This window comes from Ursus arctos, unplaced genomic scaffold, assembly GCF_023065955.2.
Source record: "Ursus arctos isolate Adak ecotype North America unplaced genomic scaffold, UrsArc2.0 scaffold_22, whole genome shotgun sequence".
Classification (NCBI taxonomy): Eukaryota; Metazoa; Chordata; class Mammalia; order Carnivora; family Ursidae; genus Ursus; species Ursus arctos.
The window spans coordinates 51,463,149-51,488,895 of record NW_026622897.1 but is presented as its reverse complement, the minus strand read 5'-3'; the positions used below and the strand labels follow the sequence as shown (position 1 = coordinate 51,488,895).

The 25,747-nt window shown below is 58.4% G+C and overlaps 1 protein-coding gene across 7 annotated transcripts in view; it reads left to right on the top strand.

The window, feature by feature from the left end:
• The first annotated feature begins 3,705 nt into the window (after window positions 1-3,705).
• Window positions 3,706-25,747, top strand: part of CAPN5 (calpain 5) — a 52,823-nt gene continuing 30,781 nt past the window's right edge. The window contains exons 1-3 of one of the 7 annotated variants that reach the window (XM_057316759.1): window positions 4,871-4,988; window positions 5,375-5,490; window positions 20,319-20,561. In XM_057316759.1, the coding sequence (XP_057172742.1) occupies window positions 20,503-20,561 (59 nt within the window). In that variant the 5' untranslated portion in view covers window positions 4,871-4,988; window positions 5,375-5,490; window positions 20,319-20,502. Of the gene's footprint in view, window positions 3,822-4,867; window positions 4,989-5,374; window positions 5,491-20,318; window positions 20,562-25,747 lie in introns of those variants that run through there. The other 6 variants (XM_026518157.4, XM_026518155.4, XM_057316761.1 and 3 more) reach the window with 6 other exon arrangements.

The window sequence follows — 25,747 nt, the reverse complement described above, 5'->3', positions numbered from 1 at the left end:
TTTTCCTCATATAGGGTTTTTTTTTTTTAAAGAGTGGTTACATTTCAAAGACTTTAAAAAAAAAGATTTTGTTTATTTATGTATTTGACAGCGAGAGAGCACACAAGCAGGGGGAGCAGCAAGCAGAGGGAGAAGAAGACTCCCTGCTGAGCAGGGAGCCCAATGCAGGCTCCATCCCAGGACCCTGGGATCCTGACCTGAGCGGAGGGGAGATGCTCATCCAACTGAGCCACCCAGGCGTCCTTCCTCATATAGGTTTTATACGTTTCTAATTAAATTTATTCCTAAGCATTTAATCTTTTCTGTTGTTATCACAAATGGGTTTTTCTGTAGCCTTAGGACCTCTGTTTAGTGTTTGTATATATAAAGACTATTGAATATTATTTATTTATTTACTTATTTATTTTTAAAGATTTTATTTATTTATTTGACAGAGAGAGAGAGCACAAGTAGGGGGAGCAGCAGGCAGAGGGAGAGGGAGAAGCAGGCTCCCCACTGAGCAAGGATCCCAATGTGGGGCTCGATCCCAGGACCCCGGGATCACAAGCTGAGCCGAAGGCAGACGCTTCACCGGCTGAGCCACGAGGCGCCCCAGGCTATTGAATTTTATATTTTAATTTTACATTCTGCTACTTTCCTGAACTCTTTTACTGTTTGTATTAGTTTTCTCATTGATTCTCTGTGGTTTTTCAGGTATAACATTTTGTCACCTGCAAATAGAGACAATTTTATTTCTTCTTTACTTATTGTCAGGCCTCCAATTGGTTGCTCTTGTCTAATGGCATTAGCTAATACTTATGTGGAGTAGTCATGGAGCAAGTGGCCATTCTTGTCTGGTTCCTGATCTTCATGGAAATATTTACAGTGCGTCTTGATTAAATAAGATGCTGGCTTTAGGACTACATTTGATCATTTGAGCAAGTACCACTCACTTCCTATTTCACTGAATATTTTTATCATGAATGGGTGTTGAATCTTGTTAAAGGCTTTCTTGGTGTCCATAAAGAGAATATTATATGGTTTTCCTCTAAGTTTCATTAATATAGCACATGCTTATTATGCATTCACTGTGTCCCCCAAAAGATGTTGAAGTCTAACCCCCAATACCCCAGAATGTAACCTTACTTGGAAATAGTCTTTAAAGAGGTGATTGAGAAATGAGGTCATTTGGGTGGACCCTAATCTTTATAAAAAGGGGCATTTTGGACACAGAGATGGATACACAAAAAGGGAGAACACATGTGAACATGAAAATATAGATCAGGGTGTTGTGTCTACAAGCCCAAAAATGCCAAAGATTGCCAGCCAACCACCAGAACGAGGAGGAAGGCACAGAACAGATTCTCCCTCATAGTCCTCAGAAGGACCCAACCCTAATGACACTTGGTCTTGGATTTCTAAGCTCCAGAGCTGTGAGACAGTGTGTTTCTGTTGTTGAAGCCGCCAGTCTGGGGGCCTTTGTGACAGCAGCCCCAGCAAACTAATGCTGTTAGCGGAGTCTCTAACGTTAAGCCAACCTTGCATTCCTGGAATGAATCCCACTTGGTTCTGACTGGTTCTTTTTTTTTTTTTTTTTTTAAGATTTTATTTATTTATTTGACAGAGATAGAGACAGCCAGCGAGAGAGGGAACACAAGCAGGGGGAGTGGGAGAGGAAGAAGCAGGCTCCTAGCGGAGGAGCCTGATGTGGGGCTCGATCCCATAACACTGGGATCACGCCCTGAGCCGAAGGCAGATGCTCAACCGCTGTGCCACCCAGGCGCCCCCTTGCCACCCAGGCGCCCCCTGACTGTTTCTTAATAAAATCCAGGATACTAACAAAATATAGGCCATGTTTCAGAGAGTCATGGAATTAAAAGCAACTGAAAGGTAATCTTATATTCTGTATCACCATTTTCCATGTGTCGCTGGAAGTTCGTTGTGACCCTTCCATTTCCTGCACTCTCAGGAGAATACCGTTAGCAACCACTCCCAACCTGAAAGTTCTGACTCATCTATTTCCCTACAATCCTTGGCCTACAATCCTCCCTACAGCCTCTTGGCTAGATGGGAGTAGGGGAACAGGTCGACATGATTATTTGAATCTTTCTCCCCAAGACACCAGTCACTCCCTGTGCGGAGGGGCTTCCTTTAGGCTTCTCAACAATAGCTAGTCAATTAGATCTGCTGAGATTTTTGAAAGGAATTATTATTATTGTAAGAGTTTCACCTGGGAACCCTTGTTACTCACAGGAGCAGTCAAGATAAGGGTGTTCTGGACTGGAGCAGAGAAGATTCTCTGTCCAGGCTCTGGTGAGGTGGGCAGTATGGAGACCTGCAGAACTGTGGAGAGAGCGTGGCTCAGCTTTGAGTGACAAAAGACTCTTCCAAGAAGAGCTGAAAGAGCTATCCTGTGAGGGAATGAGCTCCCAGTTACAGGGGGATGCAAGCAGAGATTGGCTGGCCAGTCAAGGGGTCTACAGAGGTGGCTTTTCCCTGGGGGAGAGAAAAGGAGGAAGAGGAGGGGGAGGGGGAGGGCACAAGAGTGGGGTCAGACAGGGTAGGTGTGGATCCCAGTTCTGCCATTTCCTAATTGTGTGACTGGGGCACCATTTCTGTCATCTGCAAAATGGGCCTAATGAGGGCTCCCGCAGGGACTGGCTGTGAGAATTCCACGGGGAAAGCGCCTACACTGCAGGCCCCTTGACGGCACCTTTCGAGGACTGCCACCAGAGCATCACTGGAGCCGCACGCCTTCCTCAAGCTTGCTGGGAGACCAGGTTCTTCCTGGCTTGTCTGCAGAAGGCACACAACTCCCCCCTCAACAAGAGCAGGGCTGGTGCCTCCCCCCACCCCCAGCCGGGATGGGTGCCCTGTCCATGTCACTGTATCTCTCCAGGCCTCTCTCCTCATCTGTCAGAGAAGGCGGGTACTGCCAGGGATGGGCTCAGAGTGGGCCTTTGCCGTTCTGACCTTCTGGAATGCCTGGGCTTCTCACTAACCATGTGTACAAGTCCCTGCTTCTCAGGACCCAGTGTCTTCCCAAAATGAGGGGGGTGGACTGGATGGATGTTAACATCAGCTAAACTGGGCCGGGCACTTACTCCGAGCCAGGGGCCACTCGAGGGGCTCCACAGGGACGGAGCCAGAGTTCCCAGAACTCCGCAATGGGAAGGCTGCTGGGTTGATTTTGTAGGGAGGTGACTGAAGCGGAGACGTTAGGTGACTTGCCCCGGGTCACACTGATGGTAGGGGCCCAGGCAGTGAGTCCAGAGTTCATGCTTGCAATCACCACGTGACACTCCTCTTGTGGTTCCAGCACTCTGAAAACAGAAGAGGGACGAAAAGCCACTGTTTTTGCAGGCTGAGGCAAATGTTTTCTCAGACATGGCCCAACACCCGGCATGACCGCCATACTGGGCCCCGAGATAGGCCGGTACCTCATCACACATTTCCGCTGGAAGCCCAGTTTGCAGGCAGGAAAGGGGACAGAGGACTTGCCTGGGTCACAGAGCCAGTAACAGCAGAGTGAGCGCTGGAGCCTGACCCGCCTGGCGTCCCCCAGTACAGCTGTCTTCCCCAGAATAAGCCTCAAACGCACACGGAGGGAGGCCGGGACTTCAGCGCTAACTCTGAGCGAGGCAGCGAGGAGTTCAGGGCCAGGGAGGCCGCACAAACAACAGGGTGGGAAGGCCGGAGAAGGGGGGTGGGGCTTCGGAGTGGAGAGGTGGGGGTGGGGCTTGGTGATGGAGGCCCTGGCACTGGAGGCCTGATTATCAGCACTTGCCTCCTGGAGAGGGAAGGAAGAGCCCTACAGACAGCAGCCGACTGGCACAAACAAGGTCTGAGGGTGGGGGAGGCTGCGGCCTCAGGGGAGCACTGAGGGTCTGGGGAGGCTGCAGCCAGGGCACAGGCCCAGAGATGGGGTGTCAGTGGAAGAGTCAGACACAGGGGCAGTTTGGGAACATTGTTCTGTGGGTGGCCGGTCATGGCTGCATCTTTGAAAGTCTCCCTTCGCTGGATAGGGACTGGGGGGAGAGGGGGGAGGCGGGGTTGGAGCTGCATCCCTGCGAGAAACATCTGGGCGGCCTGGGACAGAGATCATGAGGTGGTGGCCGGGCAGTCTGAGTGCCTGAGAGGTGAATGAGATCATTAACCGAGACTGAGAACCCCGGTGTGTGGGCCGGCCCAGGTCAGAGAGGCATGTGTACCCAGAGCCCTGCGTCCCTACTGTGTGCCGCGGTTGGTCATTTCACAAACCTTCTCAACCTTACTCTAGAAACGGGCCGCTCCTGCCGCAGTCCTAGCACAGCACGCGTAAATGCTCAGATACGGGCCTGGGGCCAGCTTTCCGCAGCTGACAGGGGCCTCCCTGCGTGTGCCTCCCGGGGCTCTAGATTCCCCCTCTCATCCCGAACCTTGGAGATGGGGAAGAGTTGGGCACTCGCCCCTTCAAGTTCCTCTTTTCCCAGCACTCTGCTTTGGCCCTTGCATGGCTGTCTATACCAGATGCAGCCCAAAGCTCGGCCGGCCTGCAAGCCTTCCGCGGGGCTGGCACACAGCCCTCGGGCAGACCTGGGCTCGGCCCTGGGGGGCTCCGGGAGATACTCCACGGCAGACAGTGCGAGACTGGAGGGAGGGAGGGGGAGCGGGGGCCTGATCTAGCCGAGAGGGGTCGGGCCGAGCCGCGCTGGCCCCGAGGCCCCCTCCTACCCCCGAGCGGGAACTCGGCAGCCACCTCCCAGCCGCTTCGCCCCGCGGCACGGCGCCAGTTCGCCTGCGCAGCAACCCTGGCCCGCCCGCCCCGCTGGAGACCACGCCTCTGTCCCCAAATGGGCGGAGGCCGCGGGGCGGGCGGGGCCGCGGCCCGGGAGTCCAAGCTCGAGCCCCCGCCCCAGGCCAGCCCCACAGGGATCCCCGGCCGGAGCCGGAGGCCGGTGCAGCCCGGGTTCCCGTGTCCGCGCGGTGCCCTGCGTGCGAGTCCGGCCGGAGCCGCGCCGCCGCGGCAGGTAGGAGGCGCTGCGCAGAGGGAGGCGTGTGCGAGCGCGCGTGTTCGTGTGTGTTTCGGAGGTGTGTGTGCGGGTGCAGCGCCGGCCGGTGCGTGCCCGGTGAGCGCGAATCGGTGTCCGGGTGCGCATCCCGCAGGCGGGGGAGGAAGGAGGTGAGCGCGGGCCTTAAGGCCCGAGGCGGGAGTGGGGGGTTTCGACGATCCGCCCCCGCCCCGGGGGCTACTGCCCACCCCCATCCCCACCCCGCGGCCAGGGGCCCCTTCCACCTCCCGGCTCGGTGGGTGCTCTGGGGTCAGATTCTTAGTTCCGACGCGCTGAGATTTAACCCCCGGGACTTGACTGTCTCTTCTCTTCCTCACAATTCCCCTTTCCTGTTCTCTCCCCAGCCGTCCTCCATCCGTTCAGTTCCACAGCCCCACCTGGATGTCCTCCCAACCCCGGCCCTGGAAGCTTGGGAAAGGGGCAGGGCCAAGGCCGATTCCCTTCCCGACGCTCCGGCCAGGTTGGATAGGGGCCTTTTTTCTGGGCTGCTGGGCTTGGGTGTGTCAGAGGGGGCGGGAGGGGGGAGGAGGCGGGGAGATCTGGGAGATAATGGATCTTGGGCTGCTCTGATCCTAACTCCACCCCTCAGAGTTGGGGATCTGGGAGACTTTCCTGGGGTCCAGAGGTGAAGTAGGACAGGAGATCATGAACAGGTTCCAAATCTGTCCAAGTTGCATTTCATGTGGTGGGACCCAGCCCAGCTATGCACTGGTATGAGAAGGGTGGGGCAGAGGGTGAAGTGAGTTCCCGTTTGAACCTGGGTCAGCTTGGCTCTCAAGTCAGAATCTTCTTCCTTTACCAGCGTTGGAGAGTGAAGTGCTGAGGCCACCTGTATTCCTAATATCCTAGGGAGGGAAAAATCTGGGTAGACTTCCTGTAAGAGAGGGGTTTGAGGGTAGAGCTCAGCCAGCCCTGAGTGTGAGGCCTCCTGGGGGAAACCACTGTGTTCTCCTGCAAGGGTTGAGACCTCTCAGGATCTTTGGGTCTGGTTCCTGCCCCTGGGGTAGGGGTGGGGAGGCCTGGCTGCTTTCCCTGGCTGAGGGGACTGGGCAGGGTTGGGTTGACCCAGCTGCGGCTGCTTCAGGCCAGGCTGGAGCTGGGTGCCAGGACGGTGAGGTGGGGTCATTGCCTTCGGACTGGTGACGCAGATAGGTCAACAGATAAGCCCCAGCACACGTACCTAGTGCTGGAGCCTAGGGCAGGGACCTGCCTGGGAACTGGGGGAGATGTCCCTGCAGATACAGTGGTGCTGGGTCTTAAAGGCTGACAGGTTCACCAAGCAGAAGAGAAAGGGCAGGGCATTGCAGGTCTGGGGAGAAAAGGCCTGGAGGTGGGAAGTGGAATGATAGCCCTGTGGCGAGGGGCATTCAGTGGTCAGATGTGGGGCTGAGAAGTGTCAGCCATCTTCGGCCCTGTGTTGGCTGGGTTACGGTGGAAGCCAGTGAGGAGGCCACAGCAGGCAGAGGCCCTCTCCCCTGCCTCTCCTCTGCCCACCCCCTTACCCAGGGCTAGGTTTGACACCGGGAAGGGGATCTGATAGAGTTTCCTCTTGCAGGGGTGGTGTGAATGGGAAGTGCTCCAGGGCTGCACAGGGACCCCTTGCAGAGGGAGGGTGGGTCAGGGAGCCCCTTTTGAGATGGGGCCACCATTGAGGGAAGTCAATGAGATGGAAGTTGGCTGTGGGACGACTGTGGGGTCTTGGGGGTAACATCCAGGACATTGCTTCCAGGCCACTGGATGCTTCTGCCTTCCCCGCAGGCTCTTAGGACAGCCCTGAGGCTCTGGTCTCTGAACAGGAGGCCCCCTCGGAGCCCTCAGAGGGCCCAGGGAAGCCTCTGTCCACCACCTCTCCTACCTTCGGGGCCTGTCCTTGTGTGCTGCAGGCTTCTCTGAGACTGGCTCTGCCCTTGTCTGTGCCCAGGGATAAATGCTGCCTGATGACAGGGTTTCAGGGGACGATGATGATTAAGGCAGATCGTGTTGCTAAAAGTGCAATATTAAGTGTGCGTAATGACGATCAGACTGGTGTTTGATCGCTCTTATAATTAATAGTACAGTTGCTCCTTGAAAAACACAGGTTTGAACTGCATGGGCCCACTTGCATGTGGGCTTTTTACAGTACAGTACTGTAAATGTATTTTCTCTTCCTCATGATTTTCTTTTTTTTTTAAAGATTTTATTTTTATTTGACAGAGATAGAGACAGCCAGCGAGAGAGGGAACACAAGCAGGGGGAGTGGGAGAGGAAGAAGCAGGCTCATAGCGGAGGAGCCTGATGTGGGGCTCGATCCCAGAACGCCGGGATCACGCCCTGAGCCAAAGGCAGACGCTTAACGACTGTGCCACCCAGGCGCCCCCCTCATGATTTTCTTAATAACATTCTCTTTTCTCTAGCTTAGTTTATTGTAAGATTGCGGTGTATGATACGTACGACAAACAAAATGTGTGTTAACTCTTTCTCTTATCGTTAAGGCTTCTGATTAATAGTAGGCTGTTAGTAAAGTTTTGGAGGGGAATCAAAAGTTATACGTGGATTTTTGACATGGATTTTTGACTCTGGGGGGATTGGCACCCGTAACGCCTGCCCCAGCCCCCATTGTTGTTCAAGGTCAACTGTAATTAACAGTTGGTATCACTTAGTCCCTTCTTTCCTGGGGGATACAGCCCACGGTAAGGAGAGGCTAACTTTGGGAGAAGGATAAAGGGAAAAGGGTTTTCTCCCATGGAAGTGGAAGCAGCCCCCGCCCCCCTTCACTGGGTGAGGAGAGCTGTGAAAGGCTCAGAAGCCCTGACTGGGTGGTCTTGCTGTCTGTCTGCCCAACCAAGTCCCTGGGCCACCCAAAGGCTCCTATCCCATAGGTCATATAAAAAGCTCATACAAAAAGCTCCGCAGCGGGTCTTGGGCTACCCCAGCTGCAGAGGGCTGGTCTGCAACTCCCTGCTCCCGGCAGCTCCCTAGCTCCCCAGCCCCCCAGCCGGCTTGGGGCCTGCACAGACACATGGGGAGTCTGTCCATCCAGATGTGGAGTCTGTCAGTCTGCAGCTGGTCTTCTCACCTCCTGCCCCCTGCCCCCATAGCCTCAAGTTATCTGAGCGCCTTTAGGGCCCCTTCCCTCCAGCCCTCAAGTCCCGCAGGGAGCTCTTCTGCGCCTTCATGCCCCGCCCTTGCTGCTCAAAACAGTTCTTGGCTGGCAGTTGCCTCCCAGGCCTCGCCTTCAAGGGCCCCCTGGTTTTATAACGTCTCCTCCCTGGGTTGATGGTGACACCCTAGGACTGCGTTCAGTTAGGCCAGGCTGCCGACTTCCCTTGGCTTCAGGCCCTACTTTTCCCTGCCCACTAGAGGCAGAATGGGCTAAGTCCCTTCGGGATTTTAGTCCAGGATGTTGTAGGAAGGCGGCCCTCAGGCTCCGACAGAGGAAGCTGATGGATTGTGAGCCTTTGCTTGCTGTCTTGGCTTGAGTTACTGCTCCCCATTCTACCTGCTAGCGGCCCCAGGTTTCGCGGGGCTCTGTGGTATGAGCGTGCCAGTGGCTGGGGCTCTGGTGGCCTGTGGTTTTCTGCCACAGTGGGACATATGGTCCTGCGGGAGAAGGGGCCAGCGGCCAGAGCAGACGAACCCCGGGCATTGGTGCTCAGCTCATCGTCCCTCACGGGCTGTGCTCGGGGGATGGCCACAGGGCCTCGCGTCTCGGGGGACAAAAGACAGAGAGCCCGCTGGCCTGGTCTGCCAGTCCCTGCCCCAGTGCCGCCTGCTGCTGCGTGACTTACGCCCGTCAGGCTGAGGTGCGCCCCGAGTGGTTTGTGACCGGTAGCAGGAAACAAGACAGTGAAGTTTGGGGTGACTTTGGCTTACGTCGAGGCTGTTCAGGGCGTGGTAACTTCATCCTGGCTTGCTCGCTAGTGCACTCACTCCCTCGAGCAGGAGAGAGGTGTGAGGCCACGCACAGGCCCGACCACCATCTTCCCCCAGGGTTAGTAGTCGTTTCCTCCTGCTGACCTAATAGTGAACACAAGCTTAATGGCTGAAAACACCAGTTTATTTCCTTACAGTTTTGGAGGTCAGCAGTCTGAGTCGAGGCTTAGGGGACTAAAATGGTGTTGGCAGGCCGGTTCCTTCTGGAAGCTGCACGGGAGACTCTTCCTTGTCTCCTCCAGTTTCTGGTGGCTGCCGGCATTCCTGTGACCTCATGACCCCAGTCTCTCTACTTGCATTGTCCTCTTGCCTGGTCCTCTTCTGGGGAGCATCTCCCTCTGCATCCCTTGTACAAGGACCCCTGTGATCACATTTAGGGCCCGCCTCGATAATCCAGGATAATCTCCACAACTCGAGACCCTTACTCACATCTGTGAAGTCTCTTTTGCCGTATAAGGTGACCTGCTCAGGCTCCAGCAGTTAGGACATTGATATGGGGGCGGCCAGCAGTCAACTCGCACCCAGACCAATTGCACTGTCATGGCAGGCCATTCTAAGACCTCCTCCTCCCGGGTGCGCATGGCCACCGGCCTCCCACTCAGTGTCAGTCTCCCCCTCCCAAGCCCGGGAGCTTTTGTGGGCCCAGCCTGGGGCTGCCGCTCCTCCGGCCTTCGAGCCCAGCCTGAGACCATGGTAGCCAGAGTTCAGGGCTGTTTGGAAGAGGGGAACGCGCTGGCTTGTCCCCACAGGTTGCCCCAGTGACCAGACCCCATCCTGTACCCAACAGTAGGTTAGGCCTTTCATAGCGGTGCCCAGCTCTCTGCAGACATTCGGTTGACAACATTCGCCTGATCCCCACCATCATCCTCTGAGGGCTAGAGCCTGGTCGGAGCCCCGTTCGCAGATGAGTATGGTAAGGCCAGGGAGGCTAAGCCCTGCCGGAGCAGAGGTGTGTGGGGAGCTGGGCCAGGAGGGCAGAAGACCTTCGTTTTATAGACGAGAACGCTGCAGCACAAAGGGTAACTGTCTCCCCATCTGAGGACGAGGGTGAAGACGTGGACCGGACGTTCTCAGGCTCTGATCCGTCCTCGGCCCGGGCATCCGAGGCTGCCACGGGTGCGAACATGACCCGGTGCAGAGCCGGGCACGGACGCTGTGGGTGCTGCCGGCTACCTCCGCCCGACACGCTGTTGCTGTCCTGGGAGGCTGCGTGGGCCTCCCAGTGCCCCGAGGAGAGGCCCAGCCAGAGCGCCCCTGGCCTCGGTGTGGGTCTCCACATCCTCCCCACAGCCAAGGCCGTGCCCTGTGGGCCCTGTGTGTCTCTCAGCGGCCACTTCCACAGTCTGGTCTATCTGCCTGCGTCCTGGCCTTCTCGCCATCCGCCTTGCCGTGGGCCACGCGGGAGCCCGGCGCATGCCGCCGCCCACCCCGACCCCTCTAGCTTGGCTTTCAGGACGATCATAGCTTAGCTGTGGCAGTGTTTCTGTGCTAGCCCCTCTCCCCTGCACCCTGTCCTCCAGCCTTGCCTGAATGGTTTCTTCCTCCCAGAATGTTCCATCCTCCTCCTAACCTTCCATTTGCACCCCATGAAATCACAGCCCCCCACCTGAGATCTTGCTTAGATGCTTCCTCTTCCACGACCCTTCCATGCCCTGTCTGAATGACTCCGTGCCCTTTCAGAGCAGATCTCTCAGCTTGGTACTGGGGGCATTGTGTCTCCCCTCCCGGCAGAGCCCTGCCTGACCCGTCTGCCCCTTGACCAGGCACAGGGCAGGTGTGGGGGAAGGTTGGAAGGGGAACATGCGCTGAGTGGAACTCCCAGGAGCTGCTGAGCGGTTGGTCACCATCTTTGCTCGAGGGAGGGATGGAGGGCCAGGCAGAGCGGAGCTCCAACATGACACAGGCCCCTGGCTCGGTCCCAAATGCGTCTCTTCCCTCTCTGAGCCCCTCGACCTCACCTGCAATAAAAATAGTACATCTCATTTCTGAGGTCATGCAGGAGTTTGAGCTAGGAATCCAGCATCAGTTTTCCTGTCTGAGAAGTGGGTATCAGCTCAGCAGCTTGCCAGCTTGAATCTTGGAGGCACGTGGTGTTAGAAGCGGACTGCCTATTCAGGAAGCAGGAGACGAGGCTGTCCTGGTGACAAACCCAGCAGGTCGGAAAAAGTGAGAAGTGTCCCCTTCCCCAGCCATCCAACAGGGAGAACCTATAGGCCAGAGAGGGCAGGGGCTTGCCTGGAGTCACACAGCAGGGTGGAGGCGAGGCGGCTTGGAGGTGGCTTCGAGGTGGCTTCGAGGTGGCTTCGAGGTGGCTTCAATAACCTGATCGAGTCTCCCTTTGTCAGGTTGTTTGCCTTGTGGGGAGTGACTAGCACCTGTGAGCTGCAGCTTGACTCACCCCCACCCATGGAGGACAGGAAACAGTCCCTGGCCGGTGGGAGGGGGCGCGGGGTGGGGGGGCTCAGCCGCATCTGCCCTTCCCTCCAGCACCTTCTCGGCAGGATGTGGTCCTGGGAGCTCCCATGTAGGATGACCAGCTGCCCTGGGTTTCTCGGGGTGTGTGACCCTCAGTGCCCAGACCAGGTGAGCTCGCTGCTTACCCTGCTGGGGCCCGTCCCCTGCCGGGGAAGCCTCTGCCTGCACGAGTGTGGCTTCTCCCTGTCCCCGCCCATGGCCCAGCAGAGCCCAGGCTGGGATGCCCCTTTTGGAGCTTTGTCTCCCAGGTATGCCTGCTTGCTGAGGTTCCCGGCCTCCTCACGACACCCTGAGGAGGGACCCAAGGCCCAGTGAGGAACAGCTGTGGGGCAGAGGCCTCAGGACTCAGGCAGGACCACGCAGCCAGCCAGCCCAAAGCTGGCTTTCCCCTCATCAGCACCCCAGGACCACAGAGAGGCCCTGTGCCCCAGATGTGCCTCGCCCTGCTCTCTAGGCCCCCACGTATGCAAGTGTTGGGCACCTTGTTTGGGTATATGTGTTCCAGAAGATGACTGCAGCTGGGTGGAGCCTGGATTGGACACAGAAACGATACGGGGAAGGGGAGCGGAGAAGGAAGACAGGATTTCCCAGCCCTGGTGCCAGGCGCCTGGCGTTGGCTGGAGTGACTCACTGGGGCTGGCCTCCTGGCGCTGCTGCTGGAGCCGGAGCGTGACCTGGACCGTGAACTGGATCGTGAACCGGTGGCCCAGCTCTCCCTCCTCGCATGCTTTCCCGCCCCTACGCTGCCATGCTTTTCTCAGCACCCAGTACATGCAGGAGGCCAAAATATACCCACGGTAGCACAGACATACGCCTGGAGCTGGCTGGTGACATGGTGGGGGGGTGGGGGGGTGAGCAAGAGGAAAATGGGGGTGGGTGGTGGGAGAAAAGGGGAGGCATACAAATACAGAGCCAAAACCACACAGACAAGCAGGCAGTCACCAAACTCTGGGGCTCTCCCTTTCCAGGGCCTTCCCTGGCATCTGGCCTGTCCCGACCTGGGCCGGGGCTTTAGCCCCTTTCCTCAGCATCCACCCCTCCGTCTCACCCCTCCACCCCTCCTTGGCTACCCTGTGCCCTCAGTAAGAGCTCAAGCCCGGCAGCCTGGCATCCCAGCCCGGCAGAGCCGGTCCTGCCAGCTTTCCCCACCCCCCGCTCCACACCCGGGCCTTCTAGCTGTTCCTCCGTGCTCTCCTGCCTTCCTTCTGCCTGGAGTGGGTCCTCCCTGCCCTCTCCCTGCGGGTCTGGCCTAGCCTTCAAGCCCAGCTCTGGTGTCATCTTGAAGAGATACGACCGTTCTTCCTGTCCCTGTAAACCAGCCTGCAACATGCCTTCCTCCTGGGAGTGCTGACTGCTGGGTGTCTGGCTTCGTTCATGGTCTGTGTCATGTCTGTCTGTCTGTGCCTCGCCTGAGACAGCCGGGAGGCTCTGACCCTCCTTGTCAGCTCGGGGCTGGCCCAGAACGGGTGGCAGCACAGATCTGCACATTGGCATTGTCTGTGTCCCTGAATTACGAGACACGGCTGCGCGGCCCGTCCTTGACCATGTGGCGAAGGGGAGGGGGCCCTGTTGCTTGGAGTGGGGTGCAGTGGGAGGCCGGGGAGGGGAGATGGGGAGCTTTGGTTGCGGGGTTGTGGGTGTGGGGCATCACTGGGTCCTTCGGCTGGCGCAGGAGGAAGGCCACTGTGCCGGGCTCGTGCTGCATGATGGGAGCCCACTGTGGCGTGTGGGGAACCGCAGCTCAGAGGAGGGACCCCCAGCAGCCCTTCCTGTGTCCTCCCTTTCACCCCCACAACTGGCTGCTCACCAGGGAGAGTTGTCTCCCTCTCACACAGGTCTAGAACCTGCCTTCTCTCCATTTGCACGTGAATCTGTCATTTCGAGTCCTGTGGCTGCCTTCTGGCTTTCCTGCTCTCGCCTATGCTTTGCTAGTGCATTCTTCGTGTGGCAGTCAGCTGGGTCTCAAGTCTCTGCTCGGCACCCTTCTCACTTCTCTGTCACCTCAGAAGGAGCCCGGTCCCTGGCAGGTGTTCCAGGACCCCTGCTGGGCTCCGGTGAGCCTCACCTGTGACCTCCTCCCCACCCCCACTGCCACTCTGGGTCAGCCCAGCTCCTTGCCCTGAGTACCATGCCTGCCTGGGGTCGAGAACGTCTCCTGGGGTCCCTGGCCGGCACCCCCTTCTCAGACAGAGATGGAACCCAGGAGGTGTGTGCCCGGGTTGGGCTGAGGGGTACCACCCTCGCCTTGTGGGACCCTCTTTTGGGTTGGAGCCCTCCTGGTGTCAAAACCACAGCGTTCTGAGAGAAGGGGGAGGAGGTTGCAGAAGGTCACACAGCCTGTGTTCCCCAAGGCCAGGCCAGGACCGGGGCTCCCTCCCTGTGCCCCAGCCTAGTTGTCCCACCCTGGGGACCAGGCAGGACCCTCCAGATACAGAATGCCGGCTTCACCGGGGCCCAGAGCCGGCAGGGTCGGGCGCACTAGACTCGGCCAGCCTTCCTTCCCGGGGCCGTTGCACTGGCTTTCTGCTGGACATTGTATGAAAGCGTGACGGCCCTGTGACACAGCGTGCAAATGACAGGCGCCCAGCCCCGGGAGCACAGCCCGGCGGCCGCCACCCGGCTCCAGGAGCAGTATCGCAGATCCCCAGAAGGCCCCTCGGCCCCTGGCAGTCTCTGCCGCCGAAGGTAGCCACTGTCCTGCCCTGTGTCCAGCCCCGATGGCTTTCGCTGCTGTTGTCTCCTGTCCGTGGGGCGGCGGTGCTGCTTCTCTTGCTGATGGTTACACGGTCAGCTCCCCCGTGCGCTGCGAATGGCGGTACTTCGCTCCTTGCCGTCGCAGGTCGTCGCAGGCTACTAGGCCATAGCGACACCGTCTTTATCCTGTCTTCTGTTGATGGACGTTGGGTTTTTTTCTGATTTTCAGCTGTAGCAAGCACTCCTGTGACAAACGTTCTTGTCCATGAGTTGAAGGGAAGATGTGCGTGCGTTTCTGCCCTGTGTGTACCTAGGAGTGGAACTGCTGGACGAGGCCTCTGTCCAGCTTTAGCAGGCGTGGCCAGATGCTTGTGCGAAGTGCTGTTACCAGGGTCTACGTCCACCACCAGCGTCCCGGAGCGGTGCGCGCAGGCGTGTGTGTGTGTGTGTGTGTGTGTGTGTGGTTTTCGCTGTAGCCATTCCGGCGAGAGTGTAGCGGAATCTCCTCAGGGTTTTATTTTATTGTTTTTTTAAGTAGGCTCCCCGCCCATGCAGGGCTTGAACGCGTGGCCCTGCCAGTAAGAGTCCCGTGTGCTTACCCCGCTGAGCCAGCCAGGTGCCCCGCTCGAGGTGGTTTTCATTTGCATTTCTTTGACGACTTGTGAAGTCAAGGGTTTCTTCTTTATTGGCCATGTGGACATGCTCTTTTTCTCATGTGTTCTTCAAAAAGCTGTATCGTTTTCCCTTTTGGTGAGATTTGCGATCTATGTGGAACTGTTTTGTGTATAGTGGGAGGTCGGGGTCAAGATAAATCGTTTTCCGTCTGGATAAACCAGTCGACCCAGCACCATTCATCGAAAAGACCATCTTTTGCCCAGTGCACTGTGGTGTTGCCTTTGTCATAAACCAGGTGTCCTACGTGTGGCCTTTTTCTGGACTTTCTAGTCTGTTCTGTCCTGTTCCATTGGTGCGTTCCATTTGTCTCCCCTTGCCGGTACCACACTGTCTAAATTATTAGAAGTTTACGATGGGTCTTGTTAACTGCTAGTGTGAACCACCCCCCACCCCCGCCCCGCCCTTCCCCACACCCCTCCTCCTGCCTCCACCGCACCTGCTTTCCAGGGCTCTGGCTACCACCCAGGCCCCACCTACACCACCCGGTACTTCATAGCTTTCTCTAAATCAACTTCCTTTTTCCTTAATATTTCTTAAAGGAGACTGGCATCTAGTAAATGGAAAGTCAGTATTACTCTCCACAGGTACAAGGCCGCTGGTAGAATCTTAAAAATAAAGTAAAAACATCAGAAGAGGCTGGTGTCTAGCGAGGCCTTCTCCTCCTGTCAGGCAGGTGGGCCGGGGTGGGGGGGCGGGCATGAGGAGTTAAAGGCCCGCTAGACCGAACCAAGTCCCCCCTCAGACAGTCCTCGAGAGAGCCCCGGATGGGCAACGGCCTTCTTACTGACGTCTTGACTGCCTCGTCCGTGTTAATCTGCTTTGGGAAGTTCCAGTGTGAGAGGGAGTCTGGAAGCTTGGGATCCGGCCAGTAGGTTACAGATTTGGACATTCCTCGATGCTCTCATCTATAAAACGGGACGAAGGCTCTCTCCTGTCCCTCCCTGGCTGTGCTGGCTGCAGCATCCAGGGAAGGCCCAGTGCCGTCAGCCCCCTCCTGCCGGTGGCTCAGTGTGACCCGCGGCAGGATGAGCCCTTCCCCCACCCCGTGCACAACTGGGCGGTCCACACCACCTCCCACAGGCCCAGGAACAGCAGACTAGGCCACGGCCTCCTGGAAGTGGGTGCACACCATTTCCAAGGTGAGGCCCGGGGCCGACGCTCCTTTCCTGCTCTGTCACCTGAGAAGCTACAGCCAGGTAGGACTGACAGACAGCTGCTCAGTGGGGTCCACGACTTGCCCGAGGACACGCAGTGCTGAGTGGTGCAGTCAGGGCTGGAGCTCAGGTCAGACTGACCTGCAGAAAACTGGGTGCTCTGAGCTCCCTGGTGAGCACTGTCAGGCCGTTATTCTGCGCCCGGTCCGCCGCCCCCTGCTCAGTCCTCGGGCCCCACCGTGCCCGGCCGGGTCTGGTTACCTTGCACTTTCCTGCCACTGAGACGGCCTGAGCTCTTCCCTCTGTCTGGAATGGCCTTTCTGTCCTAAAGAACGGCTTCTGGGACCAGGCCTTTATGGAGGCCTCTTTGCCTCCCTCTTGCCGGAATCTCTGAATGACGTGTTCCGTGCTACCTTGTCTGTTGGCCACCCTAGACCATGAAGTTCCTTGGGGACGGGAACCCTGAATTGTCATTGCCTTCCTGGCAGGGGTCTGGAAACGTGGTCGGTGTACCCCAGGCGCCGGCACCCACCTCCCTCAGGGGCGCAGTGCATTCCGTGCGGCGGCGTCTCCTTTGATCCTCCCAGAGACCCTGGCTCGTTAGCTCTTCCTTCCAGACAAGGACCACGCTGACCAGAGAGGTGACGGGGCCTGTCCAGGGTCGCACAGCATCGGAGGACATTGGGAACTAAAGCTAACGCTCCGTCAAGTGCCGGAGAAGGGCTGGCGGCTGCAGAGAGAGCCCGGGCGGCGGCTGTGATGCCCCCGGGGACTGCAGGGGTGTGGGCACCGGCTGGCACTCAGCCAGCGGGAGTGGGCGGGACGGGGAGAGGGAGAAGCCTGGAGGCCTGGCCCCGCGGGAAGGGGCAGGCCCTGCCTTCAGGAGCCCTGAGCGCTGGTGCGGCTCTCACTCGGAAAGCTGACCCCTTTGGTGGTCCCTGCCGCTCTTTGAGCCTGTTTTTCCTGTCCAGGGAGGGATTCCTACTTCGCTGTGTTGGCTCTTTCCACACAGATTTACTTCATCCGCCCTCCAGTGTGGGACCCTGGGGGTACAGAGAGGAGCCGGGCGTGGGCCCTGCCCTGCAGGGGCCTGGGCTGGGCTGGGGGGATGGACGAGTCCTGTGCAGGTGGGGTACGATGTAATGGGTGTTGTCACAGGGGTTCCAGGACTGTGGAGGGGAGGGGTAGGGGTGAGGTCCTTGGGCTGAGCTGTGAAGAGTGAGCAGGAGTTCTCCCAGGATGCACGTGTGGGAGGAACAGTGTGTGTGGAGGCCCTGTGTACCCAGCTTCAGGGAGCTGCCAGGGGTTCTTAGCGCTGGAACTTGGCATGAAGGATGAATGGTAGGGGTGGGGTGAGCTCGGCAGGGGCAGAGGGAAGAGGGCGGGCTGAAGGCAGCTGGGAAGCCGGACTCTCCCGTGAATGCCGGCTCGCACACAGTGTGAAGATGTTCAGAAACAGGAAATACCATGCTCCCAGCTCAGGCCCAGAGAGAAGAGCCCCCGGATTTGGAAGCCGGCTCTCCTGACTCTTGGTTTATCCACGGCCTTCAGTGGTGATGCCTACAGCTATGGGGAGAGGGCAAAGCTCAGAGACTTTTGACTCTGTGACCCCATGGGGTTGTTGACCCAGTGGGTGGAGTGGGAGGTGACCCCAGGGCCCTCGGAAGGTGCGGGAGGACAGTCCCCGTGAAGAGCCATGTGTGCGAAGGCTGGGGCCAGAAGAGCCTGGCGTCAGTAGGCCGGGGGCAGCCTCACTGACAGGGGTGTAGCTGGAGAGATGGCCACGCTGGGGCAGACCTTCAGCCAGGCCTGGTCCCCGTTCTCCTGGCCTGGGCCCAGCCAAGCTTTCTTCTCTGCCCCCACCTCCCTCCTGTCGACCTCCGGGGAGCTTGCACCGCGGTGTGGCCTGGAGGGCCACCAGAACCCTCATTCCCCACTGGCTGTGCAACCTCGGCCAGCTTGCTCCCCCTCCCTGGACCCTCTGGGCTCTGAACATGGAATTGCTAGGCTGATTTCTGGGATCCTGCTTTCAGCCTCTTTGATCTCATTCTTGCAGCTTTAATTGCTTCCTGAGCAGGCCCTGCCGGAAACTGGGATGCTGCTGATGACTCTCCTGGGTGGCCGTGGGCCAGAAGCCCAGGGGTGGGCTCCCCAGGCTCCCCTCTTCTCTTTCCCTCAGGCCTCCAAGGCTGGGAGGATGGGTGAGAGGGGGCAGGGTTCTGGGCCTTCCTGGCAGAGAGGTGGCCAGAGACGTTAAGTGATCGGCCTGAGGTCACACAGCTGCGGTGCAGGCCCAGTATGGAAGCGGCCATGTGTCCTCGGCAGGCAGGGACCGAGAGCCCTCTGCGCTCCCTGCTGTCCACCCGGATTCCACACTCACGGCCCACCTCACCTCCTGCCCTTCCTGCTTCTCCCTTCCCTGTCAAATCGCTCATTTTTCCCTTCCCGTGAGGCTGGCTCAGTCCGCGTGTGTGGTGTTAGCGCTTTCTCTACGCCACGGGGTCACCGGGCCAAGGTGGAGGCATCGAGGGGTGTGGGTTCAGTCCAGACCCTGCATGGGGCGTGGGCAAGTCTCCTCCCTTCACCGAGCCTCAGTTTTCTTTTCCGAAAAATGGAAACAATGAAAGACTTGCCCAGCGCTGTTTGCAAATACCGCACACAGCCCTCTTGGCAGCTCGTTTGCAGATGGCAGGTGCCAGAGGGGTGGAGTTTCCCCCTTGGTGATGAGAGGTGGCTTGTCTCCTCTTCTCGTTCCCCTCCCTCTGGCCTGCTAAGCAGTGTTCTCAGCCCTTGGTAAATTATCACGGCATCTTCCAGTTATTAAAGCAATGTTGTTCCCATTGTGGAGCTGAGAAAATGGGGACTCAGAGAGGTTGAGTGACTTATTCAAGGCCACACAGCAGGTGACAGGTGCACTTGGGACTGGCACCCACGTCAGTCTTGCTCTCAAACTTGTGTTCACCCCAGAAGCCAGCCTGCCTTGTCTTGGTTTCCCTCAGCGGGTCTGGGAAGCCAGGGCCCGTGCCCCGGTGGGGTTGCAGTGTTGCCCTGGGTGGGCCTCAGGACCAGCAGACCCAGGGGGTACGGAGCTCTGCCAGCCGCCCTGATGGAGTCTGAGATACGGGGGCTGTCGGTCAGATGGCTGGCTGGCTGAGCATGAGTCAGGGCGTCTCATGGGTCAGGCCGGCCGCTGCTCCCCACCCTGCGCCCTCCTCCCAGGGCCTTCCCCGGCCATGTCCAGCCTGCGTCCCTTGTGTTTGGTTAGCACACGGCCCAAGCCCGAGCGGGCTGCAGGGAGGATGCTGACAGGAACAGCCTGTGCAGGGTCTCTGTGCAGGGGCTGCGTATGCGTGGGGACAAACCACGTGGACCCTGCTCCTGGGGCTTCTGGTCTAATCGGTGCTTACGGTCCTGCTTCCTGGGACGGGACTCCAGGGGAGGTGTGGAGGCAGATGAGTTCAGTTGGGGAGTGGTGCGCGTGGGTGCCTGGGGCCCTTGTAGGGGTGGGCGGGCTGGAGGCCCAGATGAGAGGTCCAAGCTGAATACAGGGAGACAGAGGTCATCAGGCAGGAGAGGTGAGCAGAACATGGCTTGGTGCGGGCAGCCGGAGAGGGAGAGGGAAGTCAGGGATGGAGGAGGGGTCAACCAGTGCCCCCGCCCCTGGGGCCCCGGCTGAGACTGTTCAGGAGTGAGACACGGTGAAGCCTGGGAAGCTGGGAAGCTGTCAGGGAGAGTATGGCCTAGGAGTCTGGGAGGCCACGGAGTGAGGGATGGGGGGGCCTCAGGGGAGGTTATGTCACTAGGATTAAGCCATGAGGAGATGTTTATTCCAGAAGTATGGTGAAGAAGGCAGCGCTGGAGGGCGGGGCCAGGGAGTGAATGTGAACGATGGCCAGAGGGGGGGATGCCCTCCGCAGGGCAGATTAAGTGGGGAGGGTCCAGAGGAGGGGAGCTTGGAGGCAGACCCCCGCTCTCCTGTGCCTGTTGAATCATCCAGGAGACTGGCTCAGCCCTAGGAGGTCTAGGGAGGGCTGGTGACAAGGGCAGGAGCGGGCGGCTGCGGCCGGGCAGCCCTGAGCACCTTGCGGTTGGGCCCTTGGCCTGTGGGCCCGCAGGCTGGCGTGGCCTCCAGGCATCAGAAATGAGAGCATTCAGGACGAGGAGTCAGGTCAGATGGTTCCTGTCCCTGCTGTGCACATGGCAGCTGCGCCTGTCCCCGCCTCTGAGCCTCGGCTCCTGGCCTGTGCGACAGGGGTGAGGGTGCTCACTTCACAGGGCTGCAGGGCGGGGAGCACCCAAGGCTCCCCCGACTCCGCGGGCCGAAGGCCCTCCCGTCTCCTCAGTAAGTGATGATCTTCTCACCTTCCTGTCGTCCCAGGTACCCCCGGAGCCACCCGCGTCCCCACCTCGCTGCCAGCTGCCTTGTCTCGGCCTCCCCTGCTGGGCGGCCGCCACCATGTTCTCGTGTGTGAAGCCCTACGAGGACCAGAACTACTCTGCCCTGAAGCGGGCCTGTCTGCGCAGGAAGGTGCTCTTCGAGGACCCCAACTTCCCGGCCACCGATGACTCGCTGTACTATAAGGGCACCCCAGGCCCCACGGTCAGGTGGAAGCGGCCCAAGGTCAGTGTCTGGTCCCAGCTGGAGCTGAGGCCAGCAGGCCCAGACCCGCCCGGTTGCAAGGGACAGGGCGGTGGCTGGTCACCCGAAAGCCCCGGGTGACTGAGAAAGCCGAGGGCCCTCTTGCTGTGGGGTTTAGCCCGGATAGGGAGCCCGGGAATCGCCCTCATCCTGGGGCCACCGCTGCCCCGCCAGGGCCTCGCCCCTTCTCTGGGCCTCAACTTCCTCGCAGGGAAAATGGGGCCCTCTGCCCTGCCACCCGAAATAAAACCTGGGGTGGTTTGGGGCTAAAAGCGAGGCGAACGTCTTACTCTAGTGAAACACAGGGTGACATTCAAGTGTAAGCTCCTCGTTGGTTGTCGTCATAGTGGTTTTGAAATGGTCGTTCCCTGCAAATGGAAAGTATTTACGATGATAGTAATCAGTACTGACAACAGCAGTAAGAAGTCCCGGTGCTTCTAGGGCTGTGGGGAGCGTGCGGAGAGATGAACGAGTGTGGCCCGGCGCCCGGCGCCCAGCACGGGCAGCGGCACCAGGACTTGAGGGCGGTGACTCCGTGGCATCTGGCTGGCTGCTCCCCGTCCTGGCCTTGGCCGCCGAGGCTAGGACGTGTTGAACACGACTGTTTGGCCTCATGACGTGATTCCATCCTCTTTAACCCCTTTGCCCGCGTGTGAGTGTGGGTGCCCCTGGGACACGGGTGACGGGGCGGCTGCTGGCGCGGGGTTGGTCACACGGGAGGGCCGTCGGTGCAGGGCGCTGTGCTGTGCCCCATGCCCGCAGTCAGGAGGCATCTCAGGGTTGAAGGGGGAGAGGCACCGTGTGGAAAAGGTGGGAGACTTGAAACCCTCAGGCTTATTTGGGACATGGCCGGAACATAGGGGAAGAGGGAGCCTGCGTCCTGGGGCCCGTGGGGCTGGTGTGTCCTGGGGCAGCGGGAGCCGCGGAGGGTGGGGGGGGGAGGGGTGCGAGGCTTTCAGCAGGTGTGAAGGGGCAGATTTGCATTTTACGAAGTTCTCTCCGACCTCCTCGATGTTTTGGGAAAATGGAATTCAGTTTTCGTGTTCCTCTCCTAGGCTATGGTCTCAAGTCCCTTCCAGCTCAAAAAATCCTGTGTATTTCCTTGGACTGGGGTATTTGAGAGGTAGAGGGACTGAGGCCAAGGGGGGGAAGCGCATGCCCTGATTACCCGGGGAGCCGGTAACTGAGCCAGGCGGGAACCCAGGTGTCCTGCCTGCCCTGGCCCTCTGCCGACTCTGTTCTCCGGAACTCCCAGGAGCCTCCTGGCCACAAGATTCCTGCCTCTCAGGCCCCTACCCCCACGCCTTCCTCTCTCTCCTTTGTTTGGTGGGTGGGGAAGGAGGCCAGCCTCAAAGGGCCTTTGTGAGGCCTTGTGTGTGTGTGTGTGTGTGTGTGTGTGTGTGTGTGTGTGTGTGTGTGTCGGGGAGACACTTGAGCTCTCTGCCTTCCTCTCGCTCCACCCCCTTGCTGCCCTGTCCTGCCCTCTGGCCAGCATGCAGGCATTTCAGGTCTGTGGCTCTGGAAGGAGGCTGGCGAGGCGTGGCTGGGGAAGGGTGGGCTTGGTGTGGTGAGAGGAGGAAATGCCAGCCTACCTGGGCTCAGCATCCCCTGCTGTGTGATCCTGGTGGAGTCACCTGCCCTCTCTGGGCCCCTGTCCCTGCCAGTTTGGGAGTCCTGCCATGCTGCCCCCTCCTTCACTGCCCCCCGCCCTGGGCGTGGTGTCTGGTCCTTTCTCGTCACTGGCGGACGAGGAGCAGAGCTTCCCTGCCCTGCCTGTGGAGGTTGGTGACAGGTGGCTTGTGATGGTTGGTGTTGACAGGGAGACATCTGAGTGCAGCCCACGGGTGGCAGTGGGATCGGTTCTGGGTTTGGGAGGCAAAGTTCAAGGCCAGGCACAGCTGAGCGGGGTGGACCAGGATGTGATGGACGGTGGGTGTGTGAGCAGCGCCTGCTGGCTGGTGTGGGGCTCCTGTACCGGGCAGGCCCTCACCCCACGGTCAGGACGGCTGGTTGGTGGGGCAGGAAGTCGGCCGGCTTGCCTCAGGCGGGTGGGCGAGGCCAGCCCAGTGGGGTGACCATTAACTCCCAGCTGCTTGGTCCTTGGCCAGTGAGATGGAACTTTGTCCCGAGGCAGCTGTGTTTCTGTGCAGTCCTACTTCCTGGGGCTTGTGACCTGACTGTTTATAAATAGAGCAAAAAGCTCTTTCTGGACAGCCCCTGGGAAGGCCTTCATCGCTCCCATCCCACCTTCAGCCCTTCTCTTTACGTTGGTCGGTATCACGGTCTCTCGGTCCTTGACGATCTGCTCAGTCAGCCTCCCTCCCTGCTGGCCTTCCCTGTGCTTGCCCCCACAATGGAATGAGAAGGCTGGTTTTTGAGCCAGATGGACTTGGCCCCAGGAGGGTCAAAGGGAGGTGTGACCTTGAACAAGCCACTTCCCCTCCCTTGGCCTCAGTTGCAGCTTAACCTCCCATGGTTTCTGGAGGTTGAAATGACTGGAGGTATCTGTGGTGTTACAAATGGGAGGCAGATGACAAACCGGCTCCGTCTCTCGCCCACCCGATCCTTGCTGGCCCTGTGTTGGGGACCCAGAGCTGGCCCTGCCTGGAAAGACCCATCTCCTGTGGACTCTGCAGGTGGGGCCAGGCCTCGTTCCACCTCATTCCCCACCCAGGGCACCTGCCCCACCCAGGGCACCTGCCGCAAGCCCACACCCTCCTCCTTCCTCTGGGTTCATTGTTTCTTTGTTCCTTCTAGTTTGGTAAACGCCCGCTGGCCTCCCCCACAGGCCTGGCCAGGGAGATAAGAGACGGAGACTGTGACTCAGGGGGATCCCTGAGGGTATGGATGTTTGAGGGGCTTCCTCCTCTCAGGCCCAGGGCCTTTGTAGGGGCCCCTTTTCATCTCTGTGGGGACAGAGTACCCCCTGTCCCATCCAGCACTCTGCCTCTCCCCGTGTCTGAAAATAAGTTTGCAGGTTCTTTGGTGGGACCGAGAAGGGAACGAGTAGTGGTTGTACAAACAGACGTCAGTTTTAGGACCCCCCCCCCCCCCGGAATTCTCCCCTGGTGGCCTGGTGGTCCCCAGCCCCGATCCTGGGCTCACGTTCCTCACACCAGCACCTGGAGAAGAGCCCACTCTTTGGCTGTGCTGGAATGTAGGGCCCTTTATGCCACGAAACAGATAGTTTCACCAGGGCCAGCCATCTGGGCCGCTACCCTGCTCAGGAACGATTCCCTTTTTTTTTTTTTTTTAAATGATTTTTTATTATATTATGTTAGTCACCATACAGTACATCCCCGGTTTCCGATGTAAAGTTCGATGATTCATTAGTTGCGTATAACACTCAGTGCACCATGCAATACGTGCCCTCCTTACTACCCATCACCAGTCTATCCCATTCCCCCACCCCCTCCCCTCTGAGGGCCTCAGTTTGTTTCTCATAGTCCATAGTCTCTCATGTTTCATTCCCCCTTCTGATTACCCCCCCTTTCTTTATCCCTTTCTTCTCCTACCGATCTTCCTAGTTCTTATGTTCCATAGATGAGAGAAATCATATGATAGTTGTCTTTCTCTGCTTGACTTATTTCACTTAGCATTATCTCCTCCAGTGCCGTCCATGTTGTAGCAAATGTTGAGAACTCGTTCTTTCTGATAGCTGAGTAATATTCCATTGTATATATGGACCACAACTTCTTAATCCAGTCATCTGTTGAAGGGCATCTCGGCTCCTTCCACGATTTAGCTATTGTGGACAATGCTGCTATGAACATTGGGGTGCATATGGCCCTTCTCTTCACTACGTCTGTATCTTTGGGGTAAACACCCAGTAGTGCAATGGCTGGATCATAGGGTAGCTCAATTTTTAACTTTTTAAGGGACCTCCACACTGTTTTCCAGAGTGGCTGTACCAACTTGCATTCCCACCAACAATGTAGGAGGGATCCCCTTTCTCCACATCCTCTCCAACAATTGCTGTTTCCTGCCTTGTCTATTTTTGCCATTCTAACTGGCGTAAGGTGGTATCTCAGTGTGGTTTTGATTTGAATTTCCTTGATGGCTAATGATTTTGAACATTTTTTCATGTGTCTGTTAGCCATTTGTATGTCTTCATTGGAAAAGCGTCTGTTCATATCTTCTGCCCATTTTTTGATTTGTTTATTTGTTTCTCGTGTATTGAGTTTGAGAAGTTCTTTGTAGACCTTGGATACTAATCTTTTATCTGTAGTATCATTTGCAAATATATTCTCCCCTTCCGTGGGCTGCCTCTTAGTTTTTCTGACTGTTTCCTTGGCTGAGGAACGATTCTCTTCTGGGCACATGCCCCGGGGGCCTTGCAGGATGGGATTGCTGGGGGGCAGGGGCGGGGAGGACGGGATGGCTATGACTCCTGAGAACCTGCCCTTTTTTCCTGTCCCAGGCACAGGGACTGCTTTCTTCCCGGGCCTTCCTGTCCCCGGTTGTGTGGTCCATTCCTGCCGGGATCTTAGATGGCAGGAGGGCGGTGACGGGTGCGTAGGGCGGGAGAGGAGGGCAGCCCCGGTCCGCTGTCTTGCTGCATGCCTGTTTGCACACCGGGCCTGCAAACCTGAAATTCTTGTTGTGCCCGGAGGGAGATGGTTCTGAGCTAATGCCCTGTGTCCGGTGGAGCTGGTCTGACAGGCTGACAGGCTGAGAGGTGAGCGGTGACTGCCGGTGTAGAAGGCGGTGCCCCAGAGAGAGGCCCGTGGGGCAGAAGAGCTGTCAGCTCCCAGCCCTGGGGGATGGATTGGTCTGGGGCTCCCCGCAGATGCCTGTCCGGCCCCATGCTGTGTGCCGCTTTGCCCTCCCTTGCTCCTGGGATCGCTCCTGCAGCCCTAGCAGAATGTGCCAGGCCCTGCTCCTGACCCTGGTAGTGGGCAGAGCCGGCCTGGGCCCTGTCCTGGAGTTGGCAGGCTGGTGGGGGTGACCCAGAGTGTGGGCAGTGATGGAAGGGAGTACAGGTGGCCAGGAGCCCAGGGGAGCATGGTGTCGGTACTGTGGCTGGATCGTATCTTGGGGTGAATTTGGAGTCCTCATTTCTTTCTGGAGACCTCCTTACCCACCGGCCCTCTCTGTCGGTGTCACTGTCTCCAGACAGCCTCCTCTGATCTCTCCCCGGCTTCCTGCTGTCATAGCTGTGCTCCCCC